Genomic DNA, 14385 nt, shown 5'->3' on the forward strand with positions numbered 1-14385 from the left:
CTTTGAAGAAAGAAATTGGAGAAGGTATCAGAAAATTGAAAGGTCACCTATGTGCATGGAGTGGAAAGAGTAATATAGTAAAAATGGTCACTTTACTGAAAGCAACCTATAGATTCAACACAGTCTATATTCAATTTCCAACACAATTCTTTACAGACCTTGAAAGAACAATACTCCATTTCACATACAAAAAGAAAAAAACCCAGTATATCTTTAAAAATACTGCACAATAGAAAAACTTCCAGAGGTATCACCCTCCCTGGTATCAATCTATACTACAGAGCTATAGTAATAAAAATTAAAAAAAAAAAAACCACATGGTATTAACATTAAAACAAACAAGTTCATTAATTAAATAGAATCAAAGACCCAGAAGTAAATCTACACACCTATAGACACATGATTTTTTTTATGAAATAGCCAGAAATATACAATGGAAAAAAGAAAGCATCTTCAACAAATATCACTAGTCTAATTGCCATGTTGGCATGTAAAACCCAAATAGATTCTTATCCTACACAAAACTCAGGTCCAAGTGGCTCAAATACTACAACATAAAATCAGATAGACAGACCCTGATAGAAGAGAAAGTGGGCAAAATGCCTTAAATGCAAATTGGCAAGGAGACAACTTTCTGAACAGAACATCAATAGAAGACCAACAATAAATAAATGAGATTCCATAAAACTGAAAATCTTCTGAAAGGCATAGAATAAAATCAATAGGACAAAATGGCAAAACTACAGAATGGGAAAAGACTTTCACCAACCCTACATCTGACAGTGTTGATAGTCAAAATACATAAAGAACTAAAGAAACTAGCCATCAAAAATTCAAATAATCTAATTATAACAGATCTAAACAGAGAATTCTCAGCAGAAGAATCTCAAATGTTTGAGAAGCACTTAAGGGGACATTCAACATCCTTAGCCCTCAGGACAATGCAAATCAAAACCATTCTGAGATTCTATCTTATTCCTTCTGTCAGAGTGGCTAAGATAAAAATAGGAGGGTGGGGAGCCCATGATAATAAGGATGTGTAGCAAAGATACTCCTTCATTGCACCATGTCTACTGGGAGTCCAAACTTTTACAGCCACTTTGGAAACAAATATGCTGGTTTCTCAGAAAATTGGAAATTCATTTACTTCAAGACCCAGGTAAACCACACTGATGCTCCATGATACCACAAGAATATCTGCTCAACTATGTTCCTAATAGTTTTATTCATAATAGCCAAAAATGGGAAACATCCTAGATCTCCTTCATTCAAGGAATGTATACAGAAATATGGTACATTTACACAAATGGGGAATTATGGAATTCACACGGAAATGGATGGAAATAGAAATGAAATCATCCTAAACTAAGGTAATCGAGACTCAGAAAGACAAACATGATATGCACTCAATTATAAGTGTATAATATCTGTAAAAAAAACAATCATGCTTCAGGCCACAGACCCAGAGAGGCTAAGTAAGAGGGAGGGATTAAGTGGGGACACAAAGATGTATCTGGAAATTGGGAAGTAGATTTCTCAAGTGAGGCCAGAAGTAGGTGGGAAGAGGAGGTGTAGTGAGATAAGGGAGGGGAAATGGCTGAAATTGGAGGACATTTCAGGGGCAAGGTGGAAACCTGGTTGTCATGGAAACTCTATGGAACCTAGGAGAATAACTCTGGGAAATACTTCTAGTTATGAAGGAAGAACTTGAACAAGCCATTTTCTGTAACCATGCAAGGCCTCAAGTGGAGGGACTGAAACACCAACTGAGCCACAAAACCTTCAACCTGCAGTTTGTCCTGCCTGCAGAATGTTCTAGGACTGGAACCTAGCAGAACAGTCATTGAAGAGACCAGAGAGACTTTGTCCAGCATCTGTTGGAAGGAAATGTAGAGTACCATAGCCAAATATTAGGTGGAGCTTGGAGAGTTCTGTGGAAGAGGGGAAGGATCAGAGGAACCAGATGGGTCAGGGACACATCAGAAGAATGTAACACACAGAATCAACTGACCAGGACTCATGGAGACTTACAGATCAGGAAGCTTCTTGTTTGTGTCTGATTTAGAATCTCTGCAAGTATGTTATGGTTGGGATGTTCTTGTGGGAATCCTAACAGTGAAAGCAGGGGCTGTTCTGGACTCTACTTGTAGGCGCTTTTTTTCTTCTTGTTATATGCCATGATAGATTGACGTCCCTGGGAGGCCTACTCTTTGATGAGGGAAGACAGAAGAGGAGTGGGTCTAAGGGAGAGAGAGGTAGTGGGGAGAGACTGGAGGGAGTGAAGGGCGGAGAAATTGTAGTTGAGATATAGTATATGAGAAAACAATAAAAATAACAAAAGAAAAACAAAAAGAAAGCCATGTGACCCGATACTGATGGTGCTACCTTCCAGACAACTATTCATCCCTCACATGATCCAAATGTTAGACCTGAAGCTTTGAACTTGCTAGAGGGAGACGCAGATGCATACTTCAAGATAGACATAGGCAAGGGCTCTCTTTAAAGAATTCACTTGCAAAGGAAATAATCTCAAGAACTAACAAGTGGGTTTGTATAAAATCCAAAAGCTTCTATATGACAAAGGAAATGATTGCCAGGTCAGGCACCAACTTAAAATCTACACTCTATGAAGGGCTTTAAAAAATAAGCACCAAAATATCCAACCAATAAATGAACTGATAAACTAAATAATATGTCTCTAAAATAAGAAGTGGAAATGACAATAGATATTTGAAATGGGATCCACATTCACATTTTCATGAATCTCGCTCCAGTCAGAATGGCAATTATCAAGAAAACAACAAAAAATGCCGGAGAGGGCATGGGGAAAGGGAAACCCTCATACACCACTGGTGGGATGTATGAGGATATAGAGGAGCCACTATAGAAACTAACATGTGCTGTGGGTGGGCTTGGTAGTGTTTGTATTTTTATATTAATTCTACTCTCATGAGAGGGGTTGTGGATGAGGAGTAAGTCATGTACTCAGGAGACTTCTTTTAAACCATCCCCTAGTGAATAAAGGAACAAATCATTGGGTGAGTAGTAGGGACTTCCGGGTTGAATAGGGGAAGGGAAGAAGAGGAGATGGGGGGGGGTTGGACAAGAATAGCATGAGAACAGGATGTAATTACTAGTGTTGCCCAATTTCAATGGTGGATCCATTAGGATTTTCCACCAGAGGATTTAGATTTAATAAGGCTTACAAGATTAGGATTTTAGTTGTTGCACCCAGCAATTGAGTTGCCATTGTTTCTGAACTAAGTTTGTGTGGTGTTTTGGGTTCAAGAGAGAAAAGTACAGTGGCAAAGCCTGAGTTTGCCTGATGTGCACCACAAAGGCAGTGGGGATTTGAAGCATGGGGCTGGTGTGGTAACGGCCTGCCAGTGGGAACTTAGCAAGCTGGGTGGAGAAATTTTGCAGTACTGAGTCAGAGAGACTCTATAAGAACAGGTCAGCCATTGCCTGACAGAATAAAAGAGATAGAAGAGAGAATCTCAAGTATAGAAGATACTTTAGAAGATACTGACACAACTGTCAAGGAAAATTCAAAACATAAAAAATGACTAACTTCAAACATCCAGGAAATCCAGGACACAATGAAAAGAATAAATCTTAGAATAATAGGAATAAAGCAGAGTGAAGACTCCTGGCTCACAGGACCTGAAAATGTCTTCAACAAAATCATAGACAAAAACTTCCCCAACCTAAAGAAAGAGATGGCCATAGATGTATAAGAAGCCTATAGAAACACTAAATATATGAGACCAGAAAAGAAAGTCCTTTTGTCACATAATAATCAAAACACTAAATGCACAGAACAAAGAAAGAAATTAAAAGCTGCAAGAAAAAAGGTCCAAACCTATCAGAATTACACCAGACTTCTCAACAGAGACACAAAAAAACCAGAAGAGCCTGGTGAGAGGTCATGTTGACTCTAAGAGAACACAAATGGCAGCCCAGGCTACTATACCCAGCAAAACTATCAATCAACGTAGATGGAGAAACAAAAATATTCCAGGACAAGAACCAAATTTAAATAATATTTAGCTACTAAGCCAGCTCTACAGAGGAGTCTAGAAGGAAAATTCCAACACAAGGAGGGTACCTACACCAAAGAAAAAATGAGATGTTAATCATGTCACAAAAAAAAAGCCAAAAGGAGAGAATCAGATGCAAGTAGTGGCACCTACAAAGACAAACATATCAAGAATTAACTATTGTCTGCCTTTAATATCTCTCAATACTAATGGAATCAATTCTCTTATAAAAAGACATAAGCTATCAGACTGGATAAGCAAACAGGACCCAGCTCTTTGCTGCATACAAGAAACATGACTCAATAACAAAGACAGTCACTACTTCCGTGTAAAAAGCTGGGAAAAAAAGTCTCCCAAGAAAATGGTTACAAGAAAAAAGATGGAGTTGCCAACCTAATATCCAATAAAATAGACTTTCAACCAAAATGTATCAAGGAAGATGAGACAGGATACTTCACATTCATCAAAGAAAAAAATCCACCAAGAGAAAGTCTCAACTCTATCATATATGTGCCTAATGCAAGGGCACCCACACTCATAAATGAAACTTTACTAAAGCTCAAAATACACATTGAAAACCCCCCAATGATAGCAGGTGACTTCAACAAAGCACTCTCACTAATGGGAAGGTCAATGAAACAGAAACTAAACAGAGACATGGTGAAACTAGTGAAGGTTATGAACCAAATGGATTTAACAGATATGTACAGAACATTGCACCCTAAAACAGAGGAATATACCTTCCTCTCAACACCTTGCTGTACCTTCTGCAAAACTGACCATATAATTTGTCACAAAACAGGCCACAACCAATACAATAAGATTGAAATAATCCCATGCATCCTTCAATAACAATAAAAACAATAGAAAACCCAAATACCCATGGAAACTGAACAACTCTGTACTCAATGATAACTTGGTCAGGGAAGAAATAAAGGAAGAAATTAAAGACTTCCTGGAACTCAATGAAAATGAGGACACAGCATACCCAAACTTATAAGACACAATGAAAGCAGTGCTACAAGGAAAATTCATAGCACTAATTGCCAGGTAAAGAAATTGAAGAGATTCTACACTAGCAACTTAACAGCACACTTGAACTCTCTAGAACAAAAAGAAGCAAACACACCCAAGAGAAGTAGACTGCAGGAAATAGTCAAACTCAGGGCCAAAATCAACCATATAGAAACACACAGACTGACACAAAGAATCAACAAAACCAAAAGCTGGTTCTTTGAGATAATCAACAAGATAGATAAACCCCTAGCCAAACTAACTAAATGGCCCAGAGACAGTATCCAATTAACAAAATCAGAAATGAAAAGGAAACATAACAACAGAAACCGCAGAAATTCAAAAAATCAGCAGATGCTACTACAAAAACCTTACTTAATAAAACTGGAAATTCTAGATGAAACAGATAATTATCCAGACAGATACCGCATACAAAAGTTAAATCAAGAGCAGGTAAACTATCTAAATAGGCCCATATCCCCTAAGGAAATGGAAAGAGTCATTGAAAACCACCCCCAAAACAAGGGCCAGATGGCTTTAGTGCAGAATTCCAGACCTTCAAAAAATATTGAAGGTCAATATTCCTCAATTTCATAAAATAGAAACAGAATGAACACTACCTAATTCATTCTATGAAGCCACAAATACTTTGATACCTATATCACACAAGGATTCAACAAAAAAGAACTTCAAACCACTTTTGCTTATGAATATTAATGCAAAAATACTCGATAAAATTTTTGCAAATTGAATCCAAGAACACATAAACACTATCCTTCACCATAATCAAACCTACTGTTTCAGCCCAGGGATGCAAGGTTGGTACAATATAAGAAAAACCATTAATGTAATCCACGATACAAACAAACTCAAAGAAACAAATCAGATGATAATCTCCTTAGATGCTGAAAAAGCATTTGACAAAATACAACACCCATTCACATTAAAAGTATGGGAGAGATCAGCAATTCAAGGCCCATAACTAAACATAATAAAAGCAACTCACAACAAAGTAACAGCCAATATTCAAGTAAATGGAGAGATACTTGAAGCAATCCCACTAAAATCAGGGACAAGACAAAGATGTCCACTCTCCCCATATCTATTCAATATAGTACTCTAAGTTCAAGATAGAGCAATAAGATGACAAAGGGAGGTCAAAGGGATACAAATTGGCAAAGAAAAGAAATCAAGTTATCACTATTTGCATATGATATGATAGTATACATAAGCAACCCAAAAAAAATTCTACCAGAGAATTTCTACAGCTGATGAACAACTTCAGGAAAGTGGATGGATATAAAATTAACTCAAATAAATCAGTAGCCTTCCTTTATACAAATAATAAATAGGCTGAGAAAGAAATTAGGGGGAAAATACCCTTCATAATAGTCACAAATAATATAAAATATCTTGGGGTAACTCTAATTAAAAAAATGGAAAGATTTGCATGACAATAACTTCAAGTCTCTCAAGAAAGAAATTAAAGAAGATCTCAGAAGACGTAAAGATCTCCCATGCTTGTGGATTGACAGAATTCGCATAGTAAAAATGACCATCTTAGGCAAAAGACACCGTCAATAAGACAAAAAGGCCACCAACAGATTGGGAAAGGATCTTTACCTATCCTAAATCAGATAGGGGACTAATATCCAATATATATAAAGAACTCAAGAAGGTGGACTCCAGAAAATCAAATAACCCCATTAAAAAATGGGGCTCAGAGCTGAACAAAGAATTCTCACCTGAGGAATACCGAATGGCAGAGAAGCACCTGAAAAAATGTTCAACATCCTTAATCATCAGGGAAATGCAAATCAAAACAACCCTGAGATTCCACCTCACACCAGTTAGAATGGCTAAGATCAAAAATTCAGGTGACAGCAGATGCTGGCGAGGATGTGGAGAAAGAGGAACACTCCTCCATTGTTCGTGGAATTGCAAGCTTGTACAACCACTCTGGAAATCAGTCTGGCGGTTCCTCAGAAAACTGGATATAGTACTACCGGAGGATCCCGCAATACCTCTCCTGGGCATATATCCAGAAGATGTTCCAACCAGTAAGAAAGAAACATGCTCCACTATGTTCATAGCAGCCTTATTTTTAATAGCCAGAAGCTGGAAAGAACCCAGATGCCCCTCAACTGAGGAATGGATACAAAAATGTGGTACATTTACACAATGGAGTACTACTCAGCTGTTAAAAAGAATGAATTTATGAAATTCCTAGGCAAATGGTTGGACCTGGAGGGCATCATCCTGAGTGAGGTAACCCAATCACAAAGGAACTCACACAATATGTACTCACTGATAAGTGGATATTAGCCCAGAAACTTAGGATACCCAAGATATAAGATACAATTTGCTAAACGCATGAAACTCAAGAAGAACAAAGACCAAGGTGTGGACACTTTGCCCCTTCTTAGAATGGGAGCAAAACACCCATGGAAGGAGTTACAGAGACAAAGTTTGGAGCTGTGTCAAAAGGATGGACCATCTAAAGCCTGCCATATCCAGGATTCCATCCCATAATCAGCTTCCAAACGCTGACACCATTGCATACACTAGCAAGATTTTGCTGAAAGGACCCAGATATAGCTGTCTCTTGTGAAACTATGCCGGGGCCTAGCAAACACAGAAGTGGATGCTCACAGTCAGCTATTGGATGGATCACAGGGCCTCCAATGGAGGAGCTAGAGAAAGTACCCAAGGAGCTAAAGGGATCTGCAACCCTATAGGTGCAACAACATTATGAACTAACCAGTACCCTGGAGCTCTTGACTCTAACTGCATATGTATCAAAAGATGGCCTAGTCGGCCATCACTGGAAAGAGAGCCCCATTGGACTTGTAAACTTTATATGCCCCAGTACAGGGGAACACCAGGGCCAAAAAGTGGGAGTGGGTGGGTAGGGGAGTGGGTGCGAGGGTATGGGGGACTTTTGGGATAGCATTGGAAATGTAAATGAGAAAAATACCTAATAAAAAGTATTAAAAAAAATGGCCATCTTACCAAAAACAATCTACAGATTCAGTACAATCCCCATCAAAATCCCAAAACAATTCTTCAAAGACATGGGAAAAGCATTTCTCAAAAATCATCTGGAAAAGCAAAAAACTCAGAATAGTGAAAACAATTCTTAACAATAAAAGAACTTCTGGGGGAATCACCATCCCTGACCTCAAGCTATACTACAGAGCAATAGTGATTTAAAAAAAAAAAAACTGCATGGTATTGGTACAGAGACAGATATGTTGATCAATGAAATAGAATTGAAGACCCAGAAATAAAATCACACATTTATGGACACTTGATCTTTGACAAAGAAGCCAAAAATATACAATAGACAAAATGAAGGCATCTTCAATAACGTGGTCTATTTGGCAGACTGTATGTTGAAGAATGAAAATAGATCCATATCTGTGTACTTGAGCACAAAGCTCCACGTGGATCAAGGGTCTCAACATAAAACACTGAATCTAATAGAAGAGAAAGTGGGAAAGAGCCTTGAACTCATTGGCACATGGGGGGATATTTCCTAAACAGAACTCCAATGGCTCATGCTCTAAAATCAAGAATTGATAAATGGGACCTCATGAATCTGGAAAGCGTCTATAAGGCAAAGGAGATAGCCAATTGGACAAATTGGCAACTGATAGTTTGGGAAAAAAATCTTCTCTAACCCCACATCCTATAGAGGGCTAAGATCCAAAATATATAAAGAGCTCAAGATGCTAACAAACAAAAAAAAAATGAAAAATGGGGTATAGAACTAAACAGAGAATTTACAATAGAGGAATCTCAATTGACTGAACAGCACTCAAAAAATGTTCAAATTCTTATACCCCACCCGGGGATCCATCCCATAATCAGCCACCAAACCCAGACACTATTGCATATGCCAGAAAGATTTTGCTGAAGGGACCCTGTTATAGCTGTCTCGTATGAGGCTATGCCAGTGCCTGGCAAATACAGAAGTGGATGCTCACAGTCATCTATAAGATGGAACACAGGGCCCCCAATGGAGGAGCTAGAGAAAGCACCCAAGGAGCTAAAAGGGTCTGCAACCTGTGGAAAAACAATATGAACTAACCAGTAACCCAGAGCTCGTGTCTCTAGCTGCATATGTAGCAGAAGATGGCCTGGTCGGCCATCATTGGGAGGAGAGGCCTCTTGGTATTGCAAACTTTATATGCCCCAGTACAGGGGAATGCCAGGGCCAAGAAGCAGGAGTGGGTGGGTAGGGGAGCAGGGTGGAGGGAGGGTATAGGGAACTTTCAGGATAGCATTTGAAATGTATATAGAGAAAATATATTTGAAATGTATATAGAGAAAATATCTAATAAAAAATAAATAAAAAGTAGTGTGACAGATTTCAATAATGTGAGCAAATGAACATATAACCTTCCACCGTGGGCAGCTCACTCTACTTCCTGTCAATAAGTGACAGTGCTGGTAGAAAACAAAAAAAAAAAAAAGCCCATCTATTTTAAACTAGGAATTTAAAAATAAGGCAGTCTTAGATGCCAAATTGTAATAGGTAAGGTGATGCCAATATGGAATACATATGTTTTTTGCTGTTGTTGTAAGTCAGGATATGCCTTTATAGGACACATTTTTTTTTTTTTGCCGTTACTACTTGTAGATGATCCTTATATCAACGTACTCATAATAGTGTCCTATTTGAGTAGTGATTAGGTATAATATCTAAAATACAATGAGAAGACTAAGGGAAAGTCAGTGTAAGCAAAAGGACAGAGTAGGGATTAAATGAAGTCGCAAACTTGCACAGAATTTCAGCACAGTCTAATTTAGTATAAGAAGAAGGAAGAAAGCTTAAAACATCTTCCAGAGGTTTAAGTAAAGCCTATTTTCAACAAGACTTTGTAGTTCTAGTATATTGACCCCCTAGAAAGTGTATGAAAGTGACACTTTTTGATAAATAAGGGATATCTGAGATTCTCGGGCAGTCTGATCTGGACTCCCTTCAAGCTCAAAGTGGTCAGAGGTAGGGCATTGTGAGGTTTCAGTCACTCCTTAGCTGCCTTTGGCTAGGGAGAGCTTTGCTGACCAATCAGGGCTGAGGGGTGTGGCCCACCATTGTTCTGACAGGTAGATAACCAGGGTGCTCAGAGCTCTGGGGCCAGTCCCTGGAGAGCTCAGCTATGACTCGGGTGGCCAAGAAAGTCCACTGGTCTAGAGCAGCAACAGCAGCAGCCGCCGCTGCCAAAGCCAAAAGATCAAAGCTTAAGAAGACTGCCGCCAAAAGATTCAAGCTTAATAAGAAGCGAAACCCTAGATCTAAGCTTCCCAAGAAATCTCGTCACTCCTTAATTCGTTCTCGTTCCTGTTGTTGCTGTCTTCGTTCTCGTAGCAGAACTACATTAAAGATTACAAAGAAGGGGGAACAATCACTTCGAAGGAGAATTAGGAGACGAATCAAGCGTGCTACTGAACTTCGATTGATGCGGAGTCAACTGGAGCGGAGCCAACTGGAGCTGATCGAACCGGAACCGACTGAGCCTTTGGAGCCAAGCGAGATTACAGTGGCATTGTTCTCTCATGAGAATGCCAATGTGTCTGAGCCAGAGGAAGTTCCACCATACCTTGACAGAGACCCGGCTCCGAATGGAGAATTGGCCAGCTCCTAGACCCCGAACGGGTCCAAAGAAAGACCCATGAAATATCAGTGAACGGGTCTGGGAGCTGAGCTGTGGTCCTGTCAAGGCCACTCTTCACCACAAATTAATTTGTATGATGGTGAAAATAAAATCAATCAGATGTGAAAAAAATGGAAATAGATCTACCTGAAGACTCATTTATAGCACTTTTGGGCATATACCCAAAAGATATGCCACCATGCTACAGGAGCACATGTCCCACTATATTCATAGAAGCTTTATTTGTGGTAGCCAGAAGCTGGAAACAACCCAGATGTCCCAGAACAGAGGAATAGATACAGAAAATAAGGTTCATTTACACAATGGAATACCACTCAGCTATTAAGAACAAGGTTATCATGAGTTTTGCAGGCAAATGGATGGAACTAGAAAATAGCATCTTGAGTGAGGTAACTCCGACCCCAAAGAACATGCATGATATGAACTCACTAATAAGTGGATGTTAGACAAAAAAAAAGTACAGAATACCCAGATACAATCCAAAGAACTGAAGAAGGCTACCAAGCCCAAGAGCCCAAGTGAGGATGCCTTGATCCCACTTAGGAGGGAGAAGAAAGCAATCACAGGAAGTGGGAGAATGGGAGGGACCTGAGTGGGAAAGGGGACAGGGAGGGTAAGAGGAGAACATGATCAGGTACTGGGAGGAACAGGACTGAATCCCTGAGGGCCAGCAGAAAGAATGGGAACAGGCAACCCCAAAAGGTAGGAGGTAGGGAACACTCTAGAATGTACCAGAGACCTGGGAGTTGAGACACTCTCAGATCTCCAACGGAGGAACCTTGGATGAAATTCACCATGGTGAGGAGAGGGAACTTGTAGAGTCTATCTCCAGCAGAAAGACAGTGCATCAAATGAGGGATAGGGTTGCCTTCTCACAGTCAAGAACTCTGACCCAGCATTTTTCCTGCCTGAAAGAACTGTAGGAACAAAAATGGAGAACCTGAGAAAAAGGAGGTCCAGTGACAGGCCCAAATTGGGATCCAGTTCAGGGGGAGGTCCCAAGTCCTGACACTATTACTGATGCTATGGTGTGCTTACAAACAGGCCTATTATGACTGCCCTCTGAAAGGCCCAATAAGCAGCTGAAAGAGTGAGATGTAGATATTTACACCCAACCAATGAACAGAAGCTGGTGACCCCGTGGCTGAATTAGGGAAAAGCTGAAAGAAGCTGAGGAGAAGGGCACTCCTATAGGTGGACCAGCAGTCCCAACTGTCCTGGACCCCTGGGATCTCTCAGACACTGAGTCACCAACCTGGCAGCACACACCAGCTGATATGAGGCCTCCAACACATAGAGCAGAGGACTGCCAGGTCTGGACTCAGAGAATATGCACCTAACCCTCAAGAGACTTGGAGCCTCGGGGAGTAGGGAGGTCTGGTAGAGTGTCGGGGACATCCTCTTGGAGATGGGAGAAGGAGATGTGGGATGTGGAACAGTTAGATGGTGAACCTGAAGGGGGATAAAGTCTGGACTGTAAAAAACGATTAAAGAGTAAATTTATTTTAAAAGAAACAAGTCTTTTTTTTCTCTCTGAAGCCCTACTATAAACCAGCTAACAGAGAATTTGTAATCAATAACAGTTTCTGATTTATGAGATAAGAGATAATAAAATGTCATTATGTTGACTTAGAATTTGTGGGTACTAGGCAAAGACAGAACCAGAGCCTAAAAAGAAAATTAAGCCCCATATTGAGGAAAAATATTTCATTGGGGCTTTAAGGACCCATATGAGCCAATGTGTCTAGTTATTTCCAATGTAAATGAAAGAATTGTTATATGGTTTTTGTCCTCTTAGTCCATTATCCTCCAGCAAGGCAATGATTTAAAGGCTCTTAGCTTGAGTCTTTTTAAAAGATGACTGATCTGCCATTCTATTTGTTTACATTCACTAGTCCTTTGCCTTTTTAGGCAACAACCTGTTACAACTTTCTTTAAAAAAAAAAAAAAAAAAAAAGTCTTTAAAAAAAAGATTTTTTTTCTTTTTTTTAATTAATTTTCTTTTTTTAATTAGGTATTTTCTTCATTTACATTTCAAATGCTATCCCAAAAATCCCCCATACCCTCCTACCCCCCACTCTCCTACCCACCCACTCCCTCTTCTTGGCCCTGTACTGAGGTATATAAAAAAAAAAGAATTTTAATTTCACTTTTCTAAAACTGAAATCTCAATGGCCCGGATTGCTCAAAGGGAATTATTTGTAAACATAGTGATTACTTCATTCAAGACTTTTTCTCACTTCACTGATTTAATTATCATCCATAGTGTTTTCAGATGCATCTAGGCATCTGTTTTATAGATAAAATTGGTGATAAATGCCATATGGTTAGCAAACTCTACAAGAAAAAGAGTAAGTTGTGTGTTTTCAAGTACAAATTTTATTTTGTTTCAAACTAAATGGAAAGCTAGCATACCACAAAATCATTGTATGTGTGCAGAGGATGAAAAATAGAGAAGCATTCTTACCGCTTGTTCCATGAAGTCAAATTCAGGAGCACAGGTGTATATTAAGGTATCAAAATCTGTATACCTTAGTATCCTGGCTGCTATAAGGTCACTCAGGCGAATCTGAAAGAAAATGAGGCAAAATGAATGAAAATTAAACAAATGGTGTAGCCATTGATAGATAAATATCGCCTAAGTGTACCAAACGTCTACAGTGTAAGTAATTACAAGAAGTATACGTGTGCCTCAGAATCAAAAATCCACAGAGATGAGTGTATTATGAATTAGCTATCAAGACTACTTAAAATAAAATTTCTATCAAGTGTTCTGGTTAATTTTTGTCCAGTAGACATAAACTGGAGTCTTTTGGAAAGAAAGAACCACAATTAAGAAATTGCCTCTGTCAGATTGTCCTGTGGGCATGTCTGTGATACATTTTAAAAATCAATTATAGATATCAGTGGTCCACCCTACTGTGGGTAATGCAAATACCAAAAAAAAAAAAAAAATTGGGTTGTATAAGAAAGTAAGATGAGCAAGCAATAGATCATAAACCAGTAGGGAATGTTGCTCCACGTCCCTTCTTCAGTTCCTATCTCCAGGTTCCTTATTGAGCTTCTGCCCAATGTTTCTCAGTGATGAACTGTAAGTTGTTTTGGCCAAGATTTAATAAATGCAACAGAGTAAAGTGTCATGAATGCCATTGGAATAAACAGCCACTTTCTATTTTGACTGAAGTCCCACTCCACTAGGTGCAACCCATACCTGCCACCCCAAAAGATGCAATTCATATGTGGCACCATTATCAAGACAAGAGCTTGTGGCTACAAAAGTCATAGCCACTAGGGCTGATCTTAATACCAAATGGGCATAGTATTAAACCATCTCCATATGGCTCATGGTTATACCTACACATCAATATATCTCTCAACCCTCAACTGAGATACTTCTATACATAGTATGTAGCGTTAACACAGACCCACAACTGACCAAGGGTGGAGAATAAAATACTACAAAATACTCAACTCTCCAAAGGCTTAGGGATCATTGTGGAAGGTGATGCAAGGTATGATAGCCAGAGCAGTTGATGACTACAACAAAGCATTTAGACACCACAGGGAAGCTGCACCTATGTACCTACAGCATCTGTAACTGCATGCACAGACCAAGTCAAACAGAATCCCAGCATGCACTGAGGAGTTGA

The 14385-nt window shown here is 39.2% G+C and overlaps 1 protein-coding gene and 1 pseudogene across 1 annotated transcript in view; one reads left to right on the top strand and one right to left on the bottom strand.

Moving 5' to 3' along the window:
- Dpy19l2 (dpy-19 like 2) overlaps positions 1-14385 on the bottom strand; it is a 159851-nt gene that overhangs the window by 62973 nt on the left and 82493 nt on the right. The window contains exon 14 of the mRNA XM_021171758.2: positions 13203-13304. Within this exon, the coding sequence (XP_021027417.1) occupies positions 13203-13304 (102 nt within the window). The remainder of the gene's footprint in view (positions 1-13202; positions 13305-14385) is intronic.
- On the top strand, positions 10195-10846 carry LOC115031952 (cysteine-rich perinuclear theca protein 1 pseudogene; annotated as a pseudogene).

The sequence above is a fragment of the Mus caroli genome, unplaced genomic scaffold (assembly GCF_978045245.1).
Source record: "Mus caroli unplaced genomic scaffold, Mus_caroli_1 scaffold_11, whole genome shotgun sequence".
NCBI classification, from domain to species: Eukaryota; Metazoa; Chordata; class Mammalia; order Rodentia; family Muridae; genus Mus; species Mus caroli.